Source organism: Cibotium barometz, chromosome 16, assembly GCF_041138505.1.
Source record: "Cibotium barometz isolate CiBa-2024 chromosome 16, ASM4113850v1, whole genome shotgun sequence".
Classification (NCBI taxonomy): Eukaryota; Viridiplantae; Streptophyta; class Polypodiopsida; order Cyatheales; family Cibotiaceae; genus Cibotium; species Cibotium barometz.
Genome location: NC_141061.1, coordinates 24,592,920 through 24,614,854, shown reverse-complemented (window position 1 = coordinate 24,614,854; position 21,935 = coordinate 24,592,920). Strand labels below are relative to the sequence as shown.

General features: G+C 44.2%; 1 protein-coding gene and 1 non-coding gene across 2 annotated transcripts in view; one reads left to right on the top strand and one right to left on the bottom strand.

The window, feature by feature from the left end:
* APC2 (anaphase-promoting complex/cyclosome 2) overlaps window positions 1-21,935 on the top strand; it is an 87,123-nt gene that overhangs the window by 52,462 nt on the left and 12,726 nt on the right. The window contains exons 7-14 of the mRNA XM_086810360.1: window positions 1,462-1,881; window positions 1,961-2,162; window positions 2,441-2,809; window positions 2,922-3,041; window positions 3,163-3,251; window positions 3,369-3,450; window positions 3,575-3,778; window positions 6,914-6,982. Of these exons, the coding sequence (XP_086666486.1) occupies window positions 1,462-1,881; window positions 1,961-2,162; window positions 2,441-2,809; window positions 2,922-3,041; window positions 3,163-3,251; window positions 3,369-3,450; window positions 3,575-3,778; window positions 6,914-6,982 (1,555 nt within the window). The remainder of the gene's footprint in view (window positions 1-1,461; window positions 1,882-1,960; window positions 2,163-2,440; window positions 2,810-2,921; window positions 3,042-3,162; window positions 3,252-3,368; window positions 3,451-3,574; window positions 3,779-6,913; window positions 6,983-21,935) is intronic.
* On the bottom strand, window positions 2,242-2,345 carry LOC147630479 (U6 spliceosomal RNA). The gene has a single exon (XR_015267712.1). It is a non-coding gene; the product is annotated as a U6 spliceosomal RNA (small nuclear RNA).

Below are 21,935 nucleotides of genomic sequence, written 5' to 3'. Positions count from 1 at the left end.
TATAGGGCTCTGCACTCGTCATCATACCATCTGTTCTGGGGCATAGTCCCAGGTCTCGCAGGCTCTCCTGAGTGTACACGATGTGGGAAGCTCTGTAATGCAGCCGTGTGTAGGAGTGATGCGAGCTGGTCTGTAATGGTATCCATAGATGCCAGGGGATCCATGAGTAGGAGCCCATCCTCTACTCTGCCAGTGTATATGTCTGCCATGTCATGTGTGAAGTAGATGGTAGTGTGTGGCGTCGGTATGTGGGGGGCTGGTGATACTGGTGATCCGGCTAGTGAAAATGCCAAGTATGTATGATCTGCCCCAATAGGACGAGGTGGAATGGAGAATGAGGTGACAAGCTGTGATGCCTCCAAAGACCCCATAATGTAGTCTACCACCGTGCCTCCGGTCCGTGTATGACCCCCATGTGGGAAGCATGTCAGCCCTCCTGATCCCGGCCACTGTAGCATCCCGTTATAAATAACGAGACGATGCCTGGCTCCCAACTCTAGTAAGTGGTCCCCATAATGTCCTCTGTCTGGTCCAGTGTCCTCTGATGCCCGACTAGCCCCTATCTCCTCTGGATCCACAGGGTGGAGAATCTCCATGTCACCCAATAGGGCCATAGGCCCTTAGAGGTGGACAACAATTAGGAGATGAGTTGGGCACAATATGAACATAAGAAAAGACCTTTTGGATGATTTGTTGAGGTCATAAAATCCCTAGCCGGCTTGAACCCAATTTGCTATCAGTAGGGAGCATGTCCACGTGGCATTCATATGGGTGATGCGCGTCACAATATGTTTACATATATACATATAAACATATATGTATATGTACATTTGTGCAGGCGTACAATACCTTCTCTTTGGGGTTCAAAACTTTCGGAACTCATTCGAAATCCGTTCTGTTTGAACGTTTTAGAAGGTTGTTACAACCCTGCCTTGTGTCTCCTCCTTAGCATTTGGTTCTGTAATGCGGCTCTTGCCAAGGAACTGCAAGAATGACGTGAGACAGTAAGAAGTGCTTGGCTTTGCATGTGGTGAAGATCAGCTGTGTTAGCCATGAGAACATTCACGTGCAGCAAGGCATTAAAGTTAATGTAGTGGTTTAGGAAATCAATATGGTTGGAAATGCTGTCTTTTAATGGAACTGCTTTGACATTCAAAGGGTTCTCTTGGAAGTCAAGATGACTCCTTGGTGGGTTAACGAGCTGCAGGTGTATGAGAGGTGCTTTCAGGGTAGTATTGGTGTTGCCACCTTGCGGATACATTTAAATACATTTTAATAGAATACTTTGTTCTCTCTCTCTCTCTCTCTCTCCACCCCCCCCCCCCCTCCTCCTCTTATCTCCCCCAAAAAAAATAGAGAAGAAGGGTACACGATCCTTTTACTTTAGTTGCTTTGATATGGGAATCATTATGACAATCAAAGCATCTACTTACGTGAGGATTTTTTTTTCCTTTCTTGAAGTTTGGCCGCCATAGAAGATTTGCGAGAATGCTTGGCAAACACAGGACATCATACAAAGCTTGTGGAGTCATTTCGCACGGCTCTACGACATCGATTGCTTACTGCTGGTGCAGCTACAACTGACATATTGCTTCAGTACATTTCCACTATAAAAGCGCTTAGGACTATGGATCACACTGGTGTGTTCCTTGAGGCTGTGGGAGAACCTATAAGAGAATACTTGAGAAGTAGGAAAGACACAATTCGGTGCATTGTTACCATGCTTACAGAGGACACAGGTGCTGGTGGTGCATCTGCACTTGGAGGGGTTGGGGAAAGCCTCTTAGAGGAACTCAGTAGGGGCACAACTGTCATGGACAATGTTGATAGTGAAGATGAGGGAGTTGCGGATGATGAAGAGGCATGGGCTGCTGCTGAACGGTAAGCATTTTTGCAGTTGAACAGAAAGCATGCCAATGTGTCTGTTTCTGTTTGTGTCACATGTGTTGTCCTGTGACAGCTGGGAGCCTGATCCTGTGGAGGCTGATCCATCTAGAACAAGTAAGAGTAGAAGGTCGATGGATATTATTGGTATGCTGGTTGGTATTTATGGATCCAAGGAGCTATTTGTCAATGAATACCGCATAATGCTGGCAGAGAAGCTTTTGAGTAAGTCAGATTATGACATTGATCGTGAGATTCGTACCTTGGAATTGCTGAAGGTATGCTAAAGCCGTGTTTGGTCATCTCAAAATGTTATTTCAATACGTTGTTTTTTTCAGTCTCTCATGTTATTTCAATATGTTGTTTTTTTCAGTCTCCATTTCTGCTTGTCACCCTTGTACAGGGGCCATGCTAATCGTCTCTGTATTGTTCCAAGCTGATATCGTCTCAAGCTGATCACGTCTCCCCTAAGGGATATCGTTTTGACTAAGTTTGATGTGCTTGGACTTTAAGTTGTAGAATTTATCTCATATGGGTAAAATTTGGCCTACCTCAGCTGCGGTTTGGAGAGAACAGCATGCACAGTTGCGAGATCATGCTCAAGGACATTGCTGATTCAAAGCGGATCAACTCTAACATTAAAGCCAATATATCTGTTACATCCCCTATGGTCAGGGTGCAAGCACCAGCCTTCACTGGTGGTTCAGCGACTCCAGTTGGACAACCTGTGGCTTCATCAGCAAGAACTGCAGATCCTGGATCAAGGCTTGCGGCTTTTGTTGCACGAGCCAGGGGGGTGTTCTCACAGGCTGAACAAACTCCTGGAGGCTCTAGCAATATTACTGGAGAAACAAGGGAGAAGGATATATGCTTAGATGTTCTCAATGCCACCATTATTTCATCCTTATTCTGGCCTCCCTTCCAGGTCCGAAAGTTAGTCATGTTGAACAGCTAGCCATAAAACCCATTGAAAACTTAAACATATCACCTGCATCTCCTTGTTATGATGTTTGCTGGCCTGTTGATGCATTGCGTAGGCTGAGACAATCAAAGTTCCGGATGCAGTAGATCATCTTCTTGAAGATTATGCTCAGCGGTACCATGCAATAAAAGCGCCACGCAAGCTTCAGTGGAAAAAACACCTTGGCATTGTCAAGGTTATTTTGACAGACCTTTAAACTTCCATGTTTTCAAAGCTCAAGTCATGGTGGTTCCTATTCTTAAAAAACGTTACATGTAGTAAACCTCACTTTATAAGACGGTTGACTTGATGTGCAGTTGGAACTGCAATTCGAAGATCGTGCAGCTCAGTTCATGGTGTCACCCATGCATGCGTCTATCATCATGCTGTTTGAAGACTGTTCTAGGTTGGTGGTGGCAAATCTTGCAGTTCATTTTCCACTCTTAAGAAGACGGCTGATGCTGCTCAGTATACGTAAGGCTAATTTAAGATTGATATGCATGTTCATGTATTGGCTTTTTAGTTGGGCAGCTACAGACCTTGCTTCCGCTTTGGGAGTGCCTGTTTCAACTTTGCGTCGGCGAATTATGCTGTGGGTTAACCAGGTGGATAGCTTAAATACTATGAAATCACATTGCTATCATGCTTAAGTGCTTGGTTTGAATCCATAAAGTCAAGTGATAGTTGTTTTGTTAAATTGTAATTTAAGATTTTTAATGGTTTTGCTAGGGTGTTCTTTTGGAGTCCTCAGGTGCCAAATCAGGGGAGTTGTACTACACCATCATTGAGAACATAGGTGATGGGGGTAGTCGAAATGTTGCTCCTCCGTTAAGATCAAGTGATTCAGCTCTTCCACTTTTGGGAGAAGAAGATGGAGAAAGTGCAGTTGCCTCGATGGAAGATCAATTGCAACAGGAGATGAATGTCTATGAGGTTGTTTTTAATCTTATCCTATTTTTATTTCTTTGAACTACAGTGAATTGTATGGTCGGGTTTACAGTTTGAATAAGTTTCATGCCATGTATCTTATTTATATACATTTCGGATACTTGACAGTCCTTTTCCTTCACTGGCAATTAGCCAACTTGTGAATGTGTAGCTTTCATGGCATAGATATGGGCAGTGCTGACCGCCCCTCTGGTAGAAGCTATATTGTATGCACTTGCCTTGTGACTATGTAGACACATGCTACCCAAATTGGCACATCCTTTGTTTAGCTGCCTCAACTGGTTGACAAGGGAAGGGTGAAGACCATATGTCTTTGTGAGGTAAGCAAAGTGGCAATACAACATTTGTGAGGGGGACTACAAGAGAAAAATGACATGTCTCTCTAATGGGATTCCTTGTCATTCTGAAGGATGGCTCGTGTTGATTGAAGTTCACCTGAAAGCAACTTGGCTTCAAACTTCTCAAAGATAAGTTTTATGTTACGAGCATGAGAGAATAAAACTGGTGATCCTTACCACTATCCATTTGAACAGCTTTCAATGCTAGGCAAGTCTGGAATAGATATTTAAAATAAAGTTATGTCCTCACACTGTGCATGTCTTTTTGGGTCCGTAAGCACTATATCCCCCCCTCCTCCCCCCAGCCCCATGCATGCCTCTGCAATTTCTTCGACAGAGAGTGAGCTGCAGCCTCAAGAGAGGCACAATGGCCAGAACCCACTAGTTCTTCATAAAATTGGTCAGGCTTATGCTTCCCCGCCTCTCTCAGAGAGGCACACTGTAAGCCCCCGTACAACGTGGTATGCTTAACAATTAATATTTTCGTTTATTTTCGATGGTTATTCCACATTTAAAATAGATGAATAACAAAACTCACTTCAAATAACTCAATGCTGAAATTAATTACAACACATGTGCATAAGATAGAAATACATATTGGAAGTAAAGTTGAGAGACATGGAGCCAGATTGAGGGTTGAAGATGGGCAACCCCCCCAAGATGGGAATTTATTTCTACTCAATCCAAGTACTTTAGGATTGAGTTCAGTTACAATCAACCTCAGAGTGAAGAAGAAGTAATCTTCACTCTCACATACCATGCAAAAGTCTATGCTAATGAACATGCAAAAACAAGCAAGTATGCAAATGCATTTTCTTACAATACATAGATAGTGAGAAGCCCGAATGGGAGAGAGAGTAATCAGCCTTCTTGTTGATGTAGAGCTGTAAAATGGCTGCAACTTTGTACTTCATCCAAAGATGAAGAGAAAAGAGACTTTATAAAGCTGAAATTGGAGTAATAAGAGAGTTGAAACCTCATTTACAGACTTGCTGCAATAATGGACAGCATGGAAAAAGGTGGAAGATGGAGTAGTTACATCATGTGGAAGCGTTGATGGAGAGGTAGGGGTTGTACCCAAGTGGTGTGGGTTGCTTTAGGGTGAGTAGGGATTGATTTACAGCAAGGGAGTTGTGTGTAGAATGAGAGGAAAAGGGTTGTATTTATAGCGAAAGAGAGCTTCAAGGCTTAAGAGGGAAAGTAAGGCTGAAAAAGACAAGTGTCTAGCCACATGTTAGAAGGTGGGACAAGTGGAGGGACACTTGGAAACTCAAGTGACGAGTGTTGGGACACTTGTCCATTCTTCTAGAACACTTGGAGCTCAAGTGACAAGTGTTGGGACACGTGTCTATTCTTCTAGAAGTTGCTGTGGTGAGGTGTCAACTGCTAAAAATAGAAACTTTCAAATTTAGCAAGCACAATTAGAATTCAAAAATTACTAAATATAGTAAGTGATTCCTAAATTTTAGGAAATCTCTATTTTTTAGGGTTAGCCTTCTTAGGGCAAATTGAGATCCCTATTTTTTTAAGGGCCAGGCCCTAGATTTTAGGGACCCCCAATATGGGAGTCAAATGAAAGCTCTTTCCGTCCACATTCACAAAACAGTAATGGTTTTTCAATCTGATGCATCTAACTCATGTAAAATGAAAATCAACCAATCACTGTAACATAGACTTTAATTGGTCATGCCATCTTATCGATTGTAACTGTCTGTTCTGGCGGATCTAGCCTACACTCCCAGTTATCAATCCTTTTCTGTGTGCGAGCTTAACCCTGGTATGCTTGAGTTCCGGCCATAGGCGCCCAATCAAATCATGTAGGTGGAAGTGTGTACTATCCATGTTCTAGCCCACTGCTTGACCCACCATGACCTATGGCCACTCACCAGTAGCCCGTTCCTATGCACGAATCTATCCAAATGAATGGATTTTCTTGCTTATCTAAATTCAAAGGAAAACATGAAAAACATGGAAAGTATAATTATTACAAAGGATACAAAGAATTCTTTCTTTCATTTTCCGTTGAGTCATGAAACACAAATGGGAAGAGCCCAATAGTTCTTCATAAAATTGGTCAGGTTTATCCTGAGCCTCCCTCTCCTCTTTCTTCTTTGGTAGATTCTTTGGTAGTGGCAATTTGGTACTTGCCTGGATCTTGTGGTTGCAAACCAGCCACAAAGACAACTGGGGCCTATGGGGATATTAACTCCAAGTCACACGCCATCACCGCTGGGCTATGTAGCTTGTTGGTTAGGCATAGGATTTGTTACTATGGCTTGTCCAGTTCTCCTTCTCTTTCTTGTTGTTATAGCTTTATGCATTATGGATCTCCTGTTACAGACTGTTACACTTTATGCTTTTTAGGTCTCGTAGCTCATTTTGATCTCTTGTAGGGAGTAAAAATCTGTGTGTGTGGGTGTGTTATTTTGGGTTGGGGGGGCGGTGTGGGGGTGGTAGGGGCGGGGGAGTATGGCCCCACGTTCTTTGGTGTCTTGTATAGTTGCATTTGTAGTGCAGACAATCACATGGATGTGCCTTGATAGATATATGTGATTTTTAATGATAATGTCATTAGCTCTTTATATCAAGTAGCAGGCATTTAGTCAATATACGAAATTGAAATGAGATTTCTAAGAGGTGTAATAACTTGTTTAACCAAAAGTACCAGGACCTTTTACAAGTTGTAGCTTTTTTTTCACGTCTCTTCTGAAACTTCCATCCTCTTGCACTATTTGTTGCTGTATGTATTCCTAATCATTGCTTTTGTTGTGTTTGTGGACAGTCTTACGTACTGGGCATGCTTACCAACTTTGACTCTTTGCCACTTGATCGCATACATAATATGTTGAAAGTATGTACACTATATGGCTCTTCCTTGCTTCTCTCTCATCTTCTTCTTCCTTTATGTTCTACATGCCATTTGTATGTTGTAAGTAGAGTAAGTAGTGCCGTTTGCAAAACTGAAAAATTACGTAAACTATATGGCTCTTACTTGCTCCTCTCCATCCTCTTCTGGCTTTATTTTCTACATGTCATTTGACTGTTGTATTTTACAAAAAATGGAATGTACTTCTTTTCAACCCAATCACTTGTATTGATGGATGATTACCTCCTATGTTGTGTGTCACGTGCACACCTGCTATACTAGGATGCCATGTGGCCATTCTAGCTAATCAATACACTTAGGACTCATTTTAGGATGGATACTGTGGATTTTGTGAGCCAGTGTCCCCACAGACACGTCGCCAGGCACCATCTAGGTCTAGGCTCCAGTCAGTGTCAGAGTCTACGTGCAAGTCCGGATGTAACCCACTTGCAAAGCTGTAATGATTTAAAGGTGTTCCAGGTATTTATTAGACCAGTAATCGGGTGCCTGGAACACTAGACAGGTCAATTAGAAGGTCTAGTGTCTGCGTGTGCAAAAGCTTTTTGTCCAAGGTCACTAGCAGGCAAAAGGATGATCAAGTGTGCAATCAAGGGGCCATGGGCCAGGGCAAAACAGCCCATTGGCACCCAATTGGGCTGCCTTTTCCCATGTGCTGAGAATTCATGAGAAAATGGGCTATGCACCATTCATAATAAGGCGGCCATGATAAAAAAAGAAAAAGCACTGCTATGAATTATTTGTCCGATCGCCCATAGTTGGCCTATAGGGGCTGGCCTGTCAGCACGTGGGGCACTATTTAATGGTGTTCTTGCTACCCACAAGCCTATTCTGCCACCTTTTCCCTCATGTGTTGAAACTTCAGCCTCCCAGCAAGCAAAGAAGCATAAATGCAAGCCTAAAGCATGGTGCAAGAGCACACGTGTTCTCAGCTGTGCTGAAAATGCAGGTTCTCATCAGTCTCATGGTTGCCTACAGTAGAAGAATGGTACACTTCAATCTGGGCAGCCACCAAGCCAAAGGAAGAGGGGAATTGTGTGTAGGAAAACCCTAATTCAGGTCAGTTCTCAGTTCGGACAGCAAACAGTCCATTACTTTGTACTCAATCTCTTGCAGCAAATATTCTCTCCTCTCTTCTATCTTTCTTCTACAATTTCTTCCCAAACAGCAAATTAACGATTAATGCACGCCTTAATCACCCGAAAAAAGCTTTCTCCACTTCGCCTCATGTAACAGTTCAGAATTCATGCTTGAACGGTGCTAGCATTTTTTCTAAGATAGACCTACAGACTGGGCTCCACCAGGTCTGAATCTTCAAGGGGACATCCCTGAGTTAGCCTTTCGGGAAGGGTTCACGATGAATTCTGAACTGTTACATGAGGCGTAGCAGAAGTTTTTTAATAGTGATGAAGGTGTGCGTTAATTTTTTTGATGTGAGAAGAGATTATGGAAGAGAGAAGAGAAGAGGGTATATGCATAGTTCATCACTGTACGGGGTCCCAATCACTCACTTAAGGGCTCCACCTCTGAAGAGAGTATTTGCTGGTGTTGCTGCAAGAGAATGAGTACACAAAGTGATGGACAGTTTGCTGTCCAAACTGAGAGCTGACCCGAATGAGGGTTTTCCCACATAGAATTCCGCTCCTCTTTGTTGACTGGTTCCTCTGGTTGTAGGCAACCAAGAGATCGATGAGAATCTGCTCCTGCACCTTGCTTAAGGCTTGTGTCGGGAGGGCATAGATGGAATACTAGGCTTGTGGATATCCATAAATAGTGGCCTACGTGCTGGTTGGCCAGCCCCTACATGCTGACTATGGTTGATTGGACAAATAATTATAAAAGTTATTTTTCCCGTTTTCCATGGGCGCCTTCTTTAAATGGTCCATGGTCGTTTTTCCCATGTGTTCTAGGCACCCGATTGGGTGCCTATGGCCTACCTTTTGCCTTGGTGCATGGCTTCTTAATTGCACGTTTGGATCTTCCTTTTGCCTTACCTAGTGACCTTGGACAAAAATGCTTTTGCTTAGGTAGGCACTAGACCTTCTAATTGACATGACTAATGTGATGAGCCCAAGACAAATTAATTGGGCTTTCTCATTATTATGTGCACATTAACAAATTGTATAGACATTAGACAACTTAACATAACATTCACTTAGCATAAAATGCAATGGGACAGTGTGTGGGGCCGGAACGAAGCGAGCTTCCTTTAGGATTTACTTAATTCCAAAAGAGTATTTTATAGGTACAAGTATGAGAGTGCATTCACTAGATCTCCAAGAACAGCATTAAAACAAATCAAATAGGAGTTCCAAACCCTAGCCCAAGACTGAGGTGAACCATCTGCCACCCAAGCCACTTGTGTTAAGCTCACCCTAATGTGTCGTGGGAAGTTACCGATCCGTCGAGCTCGAGCTATGCTCAAGAGCTCTATTGTAGCTGCTTGTCACCACTATCCTCCCGCACTCGTCGTCACACCGAGGCGGTTGCTAGTCCAACGGGTGATGCAACCTCTCTCGAAGATCGTGTGGGATCTCCGTGGAAGACGATCGCGGTGATAGCCTAATCACTCAAGCAAGAGGGAGAGAAGAAGCAAGAGAGAACAAGTGATTAGTACTAATCACTCCCAAACCCTAACCCTCAAAGATCGTGTGGGATCTCTGTGGAAGACGATCGCAACCTCTCTCTCGAAGATCATGTGGGATCTCCGTGGAAGACGATTGCGGTGATAGCCTAATCACTCAGAGGGAGAGAAGAAGCAAGAGAGAACAAGTGATTAGTACTAATCACTCCCAAACCCTAACCCTAAGCACACCACACATGCTAGATTAGAGTTGCAAGAGAGAACACCCCACTTCTATTGCACAAATGGGAGAATGCGTTACAAACAAGAGAAATTGGCTTGTATAGTTCCAAGCCTTTCCCCACTAGGCCGCTCGGGAGTAAGTGACCCGAGGCGCCCAAAACATAGTTTCCCTTATCAAATGACAGGATTTACAATATAGTGCGGGTGTCCGTTACATAAGTATGCGGACATAGTTGTCATAGAAATGTGTTAACTGCATGTGGGTAACATACTCTCCTTCCTAAACTCGATCGCGTCCTCGTGATCGGTAAGAGGTTGTCGAGGAATGTTGGGAAGTGTCACACTTGGTTGGTTCTCTTGTCTCTCCGAAAATGAGAGGGGAGTTAGTAAGATGAAAAGAAGTTAGTGGAAGTGGAGTACTGGCGATTAAGTATCTATCTAATCGTATGCGCTCTTATGAATTTGCTTTCTTGTATGTGCCCAGTAGTACTCTTTATATAGTTTTTGGTGTTTTTTTGTTTTGTCGCCTTTGCGGCTGGACATCCTCTTGAGAGGAGTCAAAGTACTTGAATGAGGAGACTAGCACAAAATACTTAACGACCACCCGGCATGCACCGGTAGCACCGGGCATGCATTGGGAGCTCCCGATGCATGCCACTCGAAGTACATCAAAATGAGCACAAATTTACACTGAAATGGTAAGCTTTTGAGTCATATTAACAAAATACGTCGATCAAAGAGTGAAGGCGTTGACAGCTGATTGTATTAATAATTAAGTAGATACAAAATGAGTCATGACTCAAGAGTCAGGACTAAGCCTTATGGAGACACAATACATGGAAGGACTCAAATGAGTCAATGACAAAAAGTGCTAAAGCCTAGAGGCTAGAGCTAAGTAGTAAGGCCCATGAATGATCATCCACGTGAAGTGCTCGCCTCATGGTCATGGGTAGCTTGTGCCAAAGGAGCATCAAGCTCATCCTCACTGACATGTTGCTACTGCACCTCATCCTCTTGTTGCTCTTCTTGTTGACTCATCTCCCGCTCGGTGAAGGGATTTGCCTTCTTGGTCACGCTCTAAGTTCGCACTGACGAAGATAAGGTCATTGGCACGCTCTATCCCGAGTCGGATTCTCTTCCTAGAGGCAATGTGGCTGTAGGTGCTCCAAGCAAGAGGAGCTGACGGCTTGGCTAAGTACGCGGATGGCCAGGTGGCCAGCTGCTGTAGCTCCGGTCCATCCGAACCAAAGTCCTCCCACCAGAGAGCAGCACCAACTTTGGAGCGGTCGATCTGTGCATCATGATAGCCATAGGAGCCATGAAATGACCTATACATGGAAAGTTGGTCCCTGATCTTGTGCCTAACTGATGCATCAGGCACAAGACGGTCCAAGATGATCCTCCATCCAGCGCTCACCTCCCGATCACTCTCCTGCTTGTTGCGTTGGAATTCTAGGTCCACCACATAAGCTGCTGCATGCAATGGAGAGTAGTAGGAATTCCACCTTCCTAGATACAAGGCATGGATCTCCTCATATTTGTCTTCGTTAGGCACGAAGTCTTTCAACTTCTCTATTATGCGATCCATGGCCTCGTAGACCTTGCCTATGCATGGTTGCATAGCGTCTACAATCCTCAATAGGTGGACTATGGGCCTGCTTGCGTGGTCTTCACATGCTTCCACCAAGAGGTGTCATCCGCCCGTAACCTACACTCTTGGCCAGTGTTTGTAAGGGACTCTTGCATGTCGACAAACTCGTCGCTAAGGAAAAGCCCCCTCAAAGCACCACTACAATCCTTCAACCGGCCCAACATGAGGAAGTTGTAGGCAAACCGGGTGTTGGAATATTTGAGGAGAGAGAGAGAGGACCTCTTGTTGAACTCATGCCGAAGTCTTTGGTGGTTGAGGACAAAGGAGACCATGGTGTTGGCCTCCTCATTGAGCGGGTTGATCTATGGCAATGCCCCTATGTTCTTGAGGAGGTTGTTTAGGCAATGAGCCATACAAAAGGACACCGTGACATGTCCATACATACCTTGGAGGATAGCTCCCGCCGCCCTATTGGAAGGCTTCCCATTCGCAACAAAGCCCACTACATGCTTGGGACCAATGATCTCCATGGTGGTAGCCCACTCCGTCGCAAGCACATTCGCGCTCTTCTCGGTGCCGGATGCATCATGAGATGAGATGAAGTACATCTCTCCACAGCAATATGCAAGCACGCCATGAATACTCCTCTTGCGGGTGTTGCTCCATCCATCCATCCACAATGAGGGAGACTCCGTTCCTCTCCCATTGTCGCTTTGTGTTATTGGCCACTTGCTCTACAATGCGCTTCTCCTTCTCGAGCAATGTAGTTCGCAAGCTCTTGGATAAGGGAGGCATATAGGTTGAGCCATACTCCCCAATCTTCTTAACCATGACCTTGAAGTATTCCGACCTATTCAAGAAAGCAATTTACTAATGAGAAGGGGACTAAGATGATGAAAACATGAATGATGAATTGGCAATGATCGATTGCACTTACCTAACCGCTTGAAAGGCAATGTGGTCGTGGAAGAAGAAGTGGGCCACTGCCATATCCACCTCCTCCGTCAACTTGGGGTTCCAATTCTCCCCAAGTGTAGATTGTCGCCGTGGGCCACGCAAGGGTTGAGAAGCCGTGGAGATGGAGGGTGCCGACATCATGGATGGAGCAACATTCCGGCTCGATGGTGAAGGTGATGGCGTGCATGATCCTGATCCACCACATGACTCCATCGTAGAGGCTTGAGTTCCTCTCCCTATCGTCGCGGGATCCACGAGCACTTGTGGTGTCCTTCTTGCCGCTTCGACCGTCTCGTAGACGGCAAGCTTGTCAAGAAGTTCCCGTCTCTTTTCGGGCGTGACATTCGTTCAAAACCGCACTTCATGTCCACTCTCATGCAAGAGGTGGGCTCGCACTTTGTCGGTGCCACCCGTTCGCCGTTACGGGCAAAGCTTGCATGCCCATGGTCGAGAACTGTCTCCATGAGCGAATGGGGTGTAGTTAACCTTCTCCCACCATGTCCATCCTGTCGTCCTTCTACGGGAAGCCCCGGCATGTGAGGAGGATGCCATGGTTGAAGATTAGAGACTAGAGTGCTTGTGTGAGAGCCTAGAGACTTGGAAGTTGGAAGAGGCTTGAGAGAGAGAGAGTCGAGAGCTAAGAGAGTAGAGACTAGATAGTAGAGCTAAGAGAGTAGAGACTAGAGTGGTTGAGGCTTGAGCCTTGTGTGAGAGACTTGGAACTTGGAAGTTGGAAGAAGCTTGAGGGAGAGAGACTAGAGAGAGTAGATACACTCATAGAGTGTGGCTTGCCGCTTGAAGCTTGAGCAATGAGCAAAGTGCCAAAGACTCAAGACTCAAGACTCAAGAGAAACTTGAAAGTTGCTTGAAGGTGTGTGTGTGTGCTTGCGACCATCCCCTTTCGTCCCTGTTTTTGCCACATCTCGGGATGGCGTCCTCGCGTCCCAAGTTGTCGTCCTTTCTGTCCCCTGTGACTATGGTACAATGGTCGGGGTGCCACCTAGCGGAATGGGGGCATGCAACCATGATCGAAAGGTGTCCATGGTATGTGTTGAGGCTTAGAAAAGCGTCAACGGTGCGTGTGCAGACTTGAAATAGAAGTTTTGGCTCTCTTTTTTCTTGCGCGTGAACACACCCTTAAGGTGAAAAAGGTCTTTTTAGATGTTTTGTGTGTGTAAAAGCCATCCTAGTGAGTCCGAGAGGTAGACCTTAAGCATCTCTAAAGATTTGGAAATTTTTGAATGTTTTTTTTTTCAAAATTTTTTTTTTTCCGGGAGCGTATGGCCGTGGGCTTAGGAGTGAATGGCGATGGGCTTAAGAGTTAACGACGGTGGCTTAGGTGTGAACGGCCATGGCTAAGTTTTTTTAAAGTTTTTTTGTTAAAAGTTTTTTTTTTCGAGAATCGTATGCTTGTACGCTTAGAAGTGAACGGCCGTGGCTAAGTTTTGTTTTTTTAAAGGATTTTTTTTTTCCGGTTATGTCCATACGTTCGTATGTCGCACGATTTTGAATTTGGGTTGGGTGATTATTGAGTGAGAGACAACTATGATTCTCTCATTAATGCCTAATAGGTGGGAAGAGGCTAAAGTTAGAGACTAACTCTAGATTAGTGGTTTGCAACTAGTCTAGAGGCACTCTAACTTAACTAAAAATTAATCTCTTAATCAACTTTAACTCTCTTCTTTGGTCTCTAATTACTCCCTAATGGTGAGGAGTTTTGAGATGGAGATTTGATAGATAGGTCAGTAATGTTAAGGCTAATCTAATGATGTGATCATCCACAATTAATCTTCTTAATTAGGTTTCTAATTAACCCACTCAAAAGAGAAAATTAGATAAATGAGACTTAATTAGTGCTAATTCTCACTAATTGTGACTTAATGGGAGTGGTCTAGGCATGGATTTAGGTCAAGGTAAGTATTTCGAACACTAATGTCACTCCAATTTGTCTATTTGCAAGCAATTAGGCTCAATTTTTTTTTTATATTTTTAGCTCTCTTTAAGCTCACTAATTACACTAACCAGTAGATTCGTGAGAATTAGTGAAAATTAAGAGTGATTTTTTGGGTGTTTTTTGGTTAATTAGGATTCTATCGTACATTCCTAAGCTATCTATTTACACTATTCTAACAAAAAACATGATAAATTCTCTTGTTTGAGCTCTCTAATCACTCAAATCTCTAGTTTTTTTTTTTGCTTAAACTCTTGCTAATCTTACTCCCAACCACAAGCTATGCACAAAATCAAAACAAAAACAATAAAAAAACCAAATGTCATAGTTACTTACTTGACACGAGGCAATGAAGACTCCGTCGGATTCGAACAAGGAAGGCTTTGACAAGAAGCAGATTGGCACTTCTCGACAGCGGCGCCAAAGATGTTAAGCTCACCCTAACGTGTCGTGGGAAGCTACTGATCCACCGAGCTCGAGCTATTCCCACCGTGGTGGCTGCTCGTCACCACTATCCTCTTGTACTTGTTGTCACTCTAAGGCGGTTGCTAATCCAACGGATGGTGCAACCTCTCACGCGAAGATCCAGTGGGATCTCCGTGGAAGATGATGGCGGTGATAGCCTAATCACTCAAGCAAGAGGGAGAGAAGAAGAAGCAAGAGAGAATAAGTGATTAGCACTAATCACTTCCAAACCCTAACCTTAAGCGTACCACACATGCCAGATTAGAGTTGCAAGAGAGAATACTCCACTTCTATTGCACAAATGGGAGAATGAGTTACAAACAAGAGAAATTGGTTTTTATAGTTTCAAGCCTTTCCCCACTAGGCCGTCTGGGAGTAAGTGATCCGAAGCGCTCAAAACATAGTTACAAGGCTTTTCTTTATGGTTTGGCCAACTAACCTAGATTCTCTTATCTGTCCTTTGAAGCTCAAGACTTGGAAGCGTCTCTAGGGTGTTGCCCTCATCAAATGACAGGATTTACAATATAGTGCGGGCATCCATTACATAAGTGTGCGGACATAGTAGTCATAGGAATGTGTTAACCACATGTGGTTAACACTCAGCAAGGGGAGAGTCGAGCTTCACACCAAGCACATGTGGATCTCGTGTAACGCCTAGCACCCAAGGAAACCAAGTTTTCATGGTCTTCTACACCAAGAGGAGTACTTGGAGCAATACAAGTTTAATTTTTACAGCTTCCACGCACTCTAGGCACTCAAATGATGAACAAATCAGCATCAAGAAGATGGGTAGCCTGATCCTTGCCCTAAGATGGTCAAAATTACTCTTATGGGATGATTTTAGTCCCAAAACAGGTTGTAGAGGGCATAAAACAATGGTTTCAGCATAGATTTGAAATCTACCAGTGCTGCAAGTGGCTGTATGGAGTCCGTACAATGTCCATATAGATGACATAATGCCTATAAACATGGCGCGGAAGTCGATAGAGGTCAAACAACAGTCGTACACAAGGTGCAAATCTGGTTGTACAATAACGTTGGAGAGGAATGGAGAGGAGTTGAATGGGAAGCGCCTTTCTCTAGGGAGTTGTTTGGAGAGGGTGATAGGTTGGTGAAGGCTTTCAGCTGTTAGGGTTAGGGTTTGGAGGTACTGCAAACACAAACGTGGGAAAGCAGAGAGAGAACACGACTCTTGTTGTGTATTCAGTTCATAATGTGAAGTACAATAGCCACATAATAAAGTGACCTAAAAGATGTGTTCACATGTCCGGCCATAAAATGTGCCGGGTGGACCAAAACACTTATAAACTGTTTATAAGTGTAACTAAGCTAAACTGGGGGAAAAAACCTCCACTAACTGAAGTAAAAAGTACCCCAGTAATCTATTGATGATCACTAGCACTCCTCTGGGTGCATACATAGCATAAAACCCAACAAACCTCCCTGGAGTGATATGTGATCACTGTACATCATCCACCAAAAGGAAACAAATTCAAAGCAGTGCGGAATGCTTCGAATTTCGGACGTGGTAATGCCTTGGTGAAGATGTCTGCCACATTCTGATCTGTAGGACAGTAGATCAGACTGATATCACCTGCTTGGAGTCTCTCCCGAACAAAATGATAGTGAATCTCAATGTGTTTCGTACGAGCATGAAACACAGGATTCCTGGCCACAGCAATGGCACTCTGACTATCAGTATAGATAGGTGTAGGCTCCTCCACTGAAATATCCATATCACTCATGAGACGACGCAGCCAAACACACTCAATAGTAGTAGTGTAGACTGCTCTGTACTCTGCCTCACAAGACGAAGTGGCCATTGTGGTCTGTTTCTTGCTTAGCCAAGAAATGCATGAAGAGCCAAGAGAGAAACAATTTCCACTAGTGGAATGTCTGGTATCAAAATCACCAGCCCAATGTGAATCACTGTAAGCATATAACTGCATGTCACCCCCCTCAGGATAAAGCAATCCAAGAGACAAGGTACCCTGCAAATACCGGAATACACGCTTCACAGCTTGCCAATGTGACAACCGCGGGCTGTGCATGAATCTGCTCAACTGAGATACGGCATACTGAATATCTGGCGGTGTAGTACACAAATAAATAAGGCACCCAACAGCCTGAGCATATGTAGTGGCATCAAAGGAAATACTGTCATCTTGTAGTGACAGTTTCATCCCAGGCTCCATAGGAGTGCTAATAGGCTTGCAATCCTGAAATGTAAACTTCTTCATAAGTTTAGCAACATACCGAGATTGCAACAACCCAATGCCTCTGTTATCCTGCACAAACTGTATGCCCAAATAGTAGTGTACGAGCCCCAAATCAGACATGCCAAATGTCTGTTGCAGTATCTCTTTAAAAGCTGCAATTTTGTCATCATTTGATCCCATGAGCAAAAGATCATCTACATAAAGACTGATGACCAGCAGATCTTTCTCTTCTTTCTTTACATACAAAGTGGCTTCTGATGGACCGTTCACAAAACCTTGAGTGAGTAGGAAAGCATCTATCTTTGCATACCAAGCTCGTGGAGCTTGTTTCAAACCATACAAGGCCTTTTCAGCCTGCATACTTTCCCTTCATGACCATGTTCTGCAAAGCCTATGGGCTGATATACATAAACTTCCTCCTCGAGGTCCCCATGTAGAAAAGCAGTCTTTATGTCCAACTGGTGAACAACCCAACCACGATGTGCAGCCAATGCAATAACACACCTAAGTGTCGACATACGGGATGTAGGAGCAAATGTCTCCTCATAATCAATGTCCTTCTTCTGTGCATAGCCCTTTGCAACTAGACGGGCTTTGTACCTTGTCAATGGATCCATCTGCATGTCTTTTCAACTTATAGACCCATTTAGTACCAATGGCTTTCTTGCCTTTGGGCAAATCAACCAAATCCCATGTTTGATTCCTTTTAATAGAATCAAGCTCATCCTGCATGGCTTTGTTCCAATGCACATTGTCTCGTGCATCCACAAATGAATCAGGCTCATCATCATCCTGTAAACTGGCTGCCATAACCATATTCAAATCCATGATGTGTGCATGCTCATTGGTCCATGTCTCCCTACGAGTACGACCAGCAAGAGGACCCTCTAGATGGCTGTCCTGTAATGTCCTCAAATACCATCTAGGTATGTGTTTGACCTGTGGTGCCTGCTGTCCCATATTTGGTTCAGCTTCTGGCTCAATTTACTGCTGAATTTCTGCACCACCTTCATGATTTGCTGGCTGTCCTGTACCCTCATGAGTTGGATCACCAACTCTGGAATGAAACTCCAAAGGTAGTAGACCTTGTTGGGGTAAAGGCGTTATGCCCACCCTTATAGTGTGTACAAGCCCATAAGTTATAGTACATAGTACACTTAGTACTTTTAATGTACTAAGTGCACTATGTGTACTAGTGCAATATACATGTGTGATAGGGGAGTCACACACTCATATCATTATGAGTTGACTTATCCCCACAACTCTCTCTCTCTCTCTCTCTCTCTCTCTCTCCCCCTTGTTCTCTCTGTGTATGTCTCCCACATGAATACTCTAACCAAACCCTAATTCATACTCCCACACAACTGGTATCAGAGCAAGTCACTCCTGGAGCTACCCATTTTCAGTTGTGCGCCTTCAAGCTGCTGGCTGCACTTCCGTTCAGACTGTCCCGCATGCCATCGCTCTGCTCAGCCAGTCTTGGCAGCACTACTGCAAGGCAGTGAAGTGCAGGCAGGCTTGTCTGTGTTGAACGTGGGGAAAGGCGCACTTCAGCGCTGGGCAGCACACGTCTACACCACAGGCGGGCGTCAGCAGTAGGCGGAGACAGTGAATACGTCAACAAGAGCTAGGCGAAGGCGGGCGACGCTCAAGTTGGGTGGCGGGCGTTGAATTATTAGCGAAGGCAGAGCTACGCGTTGAATTATTAGCGAAGGCAGAGCTACCGACTTCGCCTAGTCGCCAGCGCCGTGTAGCGCTACACGCTTCCCAACGTCGAATCCAGGCAGCTGAGCGTGGAGCGAAGAAGCGTTGGCAAAGGCGTTGGCGAACAAGCGAGCCACTGAAGTGGGCGAAGGCACACAACTGGTAGCGTCGAAGGCTTTAATCGTCAGCTGGCTGCCTGCACTAGGCGTCTCCTAGCAGGCGACTGTCCCGAACAAGTGTGCAGCCCCTTCTGGTCTCCCCAACACGTGTGCAGCCCCTTCTCTACAGCAGCTTCATCACCCTCTTCTGCAACAGAGCATCAGATGTCTGCAATCAGCAGTGAACACCTGCAATCAAACATCACAATTGCGGCAGCAACTGCATAAGCATCAGCACCAAATTCATCAATCCGCCTGCAAATCAAAGAAAAATCAGAAAATTACAAGGTATTTTCCTCAAATTTTTTTGGGATTTGCAATTGAGCAAGTACAATCAACAATTGAGCAGATACAGGTGTCGAATTGCTCAATTTTGAGCAAAATTGGCAAAATTGGGTGACATTGGTCACAATCAGGATCAATTTGCAGAAAATTGGTCACAATCAGGATCAATTTGCAGGAAATTGGATGTTGAAATTTGGGGCTGTTGATGTAATTGTGCAATTAAGCACTCATACATGCTGTATGATGTGAAAAATCGCACATTTGGGCAAAATTGCAGCAAATTGCAGTGCAAATCAAGGGGCTTTTGTGCCGATTTGGTTGATTTGCATGCAGGCAATCGCATTTGATGCTGCGGATAATGTGCTGATGCCCGACAAGCACTCAATGTGCCTGTAAATCAAGGGGCTTTCATGTATTTGATGTATATGTGGCCAGGGGGAAGCATCGTGAACACTCTGGATGCCTTCATGTGCGTCAATGTACCATGTATGATCAGAAATTGATCTTAAATCAAGGGGCTTTTCAAGTTTGTATGCTTGTTGAGCTTGGCAAAGCAGCAGGCAAGACATTTATGCCTTGAATCCTCAAAAATCAGCTTGCAGTCAAGGGGCTTTTGCCCAATTTCTGTTCGGGACTGTTGTATGCAGTGTACAGGACTCTAAAAGTCTGATTTTCACTCCTTTGGACAGCCAAGATAGCATTTATTGCTATTGTACCTGCTGGTACAGATTTGGTATAGTTTTGTACAAGTTTTGGCATGGCTGTACACTGTTTTGAGTGACCAAAAGGTTCAATTTCAGCTGCTGTACTTGCCGGTACAGGTTTGGTACATCATTGGTGAGCACTTGGTACTGCTGTACAGTACTTTGGAAGGGCAACAGAGCACATTTAAGGTACTGTCCAAAATCTGCAGCAACCAGATTTTGGTGATTTCATCACATAAAGTGGGAGAAAAGTTGCATTTGTGCTTCCGCAGTGGGAGATAAGCTTGGGAGAAAAACTGTGAGCACTTTGTGTGCTTTTGGTGCAGTGTTTGTACATTTTGCAGGGAGTCAGGCATTGACAGGTTGCATTTTGCTATGGCAACCATAGGTGAGAGCTCTTCATTGCTTCACAACAAGAAGCTTGAAGGCTCGCATAATTATGATATTTGGCAAACCCAGTGCTACAATGTGTTGCTTCAGAAAAAGCAGCACAAGCCTATCAAAGAAAGGGGTGTAATGCCCGCTTCTCTTACTACTGAAGAGTGGGAAGATATGGATGAGCTGGCAAGATCTACTATCATGTTGTCTGTGTCAGACTCATTACTTTTCAGCATTCGTGAAGAGAAGACAGCTTGGGGAATGTGGCAGAGATTGCAGGACTTGTATGCCCAACAAAGTGCCTCAAGCAAAGTGTATTGGTTGAAGAAACTCATAGGTCTTCAGATGAAGGAAGGGGCTTCTATGACAGCCCATCTAAATGAGTTTAATGGTATTGTCAGCCAGGTCATTAATCAAAAGTTGGCAATGGACGATGAGTTCAAAGCCACTTTTTTGTTATGCACTTTGCCAGAGAGTTGGGACACATTCAGGACAGCCACTAGCAATTCGAATGCTATGCTGTCATATGCAGATGTTGAGGATGCTCTTCTTCAAGAAGAGATGAACAGGAAAAACAACTCTGTTGGAAAGTCCAATGCAATGAATGCACGTGGGAGATCCCAACAAAGGGGAAAAAGCCAACAATGGGGAAGGAGCAAGTCTCGCTCCAAAAAGGATTTGGAATTCCATTATTGTGGCAAGAAGGGACACATTAAAAAGCAATGCTACAAATGGAAAAATGATCAAAAGGAAAAGGGAAAAGGCAAAGACAAAGAGAAAGATGAAGCCAAAGATGTAAAGCCAAAGGGCAAAAGTGGAGTCAAGATTGAAGAAATCAATGTGTCACATGCAGGTGGCAGTGAGGATGAGGTCCTATTTACGTCTTCACTTGATGCCCATTCACTTCTTACAGGTGGTCATGGTATGCACTCATGGATCATTGATTCAGGTGCCTCCTTTCATGTCACAGGTTGCAGAGACTTGTTTGTCAGGTATACTGCTGGCAATGAAGGAGTGGTTTATTTGGGTGATAACCATGCATGCAAGATTCTTGGCAGAGGTGATGAGGCTTGTGTTTTCAGATGGCTCACAGCTTATGCTCCATGATGTCAGGCATGTGCCTAAGATCAAGAAGAATCTGCTTTCTACTGGACAGCTTGATGATGCTGCTTATGTTACCACATTTGGTAGTGGAAAGTGGAAAATTAGTAAGGGCTCACTGGTTGTTGCCAGAGGCTCTAAGGTGGACACTCTTTACTTTATGCATGCAGGTGTTTGTCACCATGCTAATGTAAATGCAACCGAGCTGCCGGAAATTTCTGTGGCATAGCCGGTTGGGACACATGAGTGTCAAGGGAATGGAGCAATTGTCTCGTTTGGGTTACTTGCCTTCTCTAAAGTTTTCAAGTTTTCAGTTTTGTGAGCATTGTATATATGGTAGGCAACTACAGTGCCCCCACAAGAAAGCTCTTGGACAGAAAGATGCTCAATTAGAGCTTGTGCATACAGATGTATGTGAGATGCCTCAGCTTTCTTTGGGAGGGGCAAAATACTTTGTGTCTTTTATAGATGATGCCACACGCAAGGTGTGGGTTTATCCTCTTCGTTTGAAGAGTGATACATTCTCAGTGTTTGAGAAGTTTGTTGCTCTTGTTGAGAATCAAATTGGCAAAACACTGAAAGCTTTGCGTTCCGACAATGG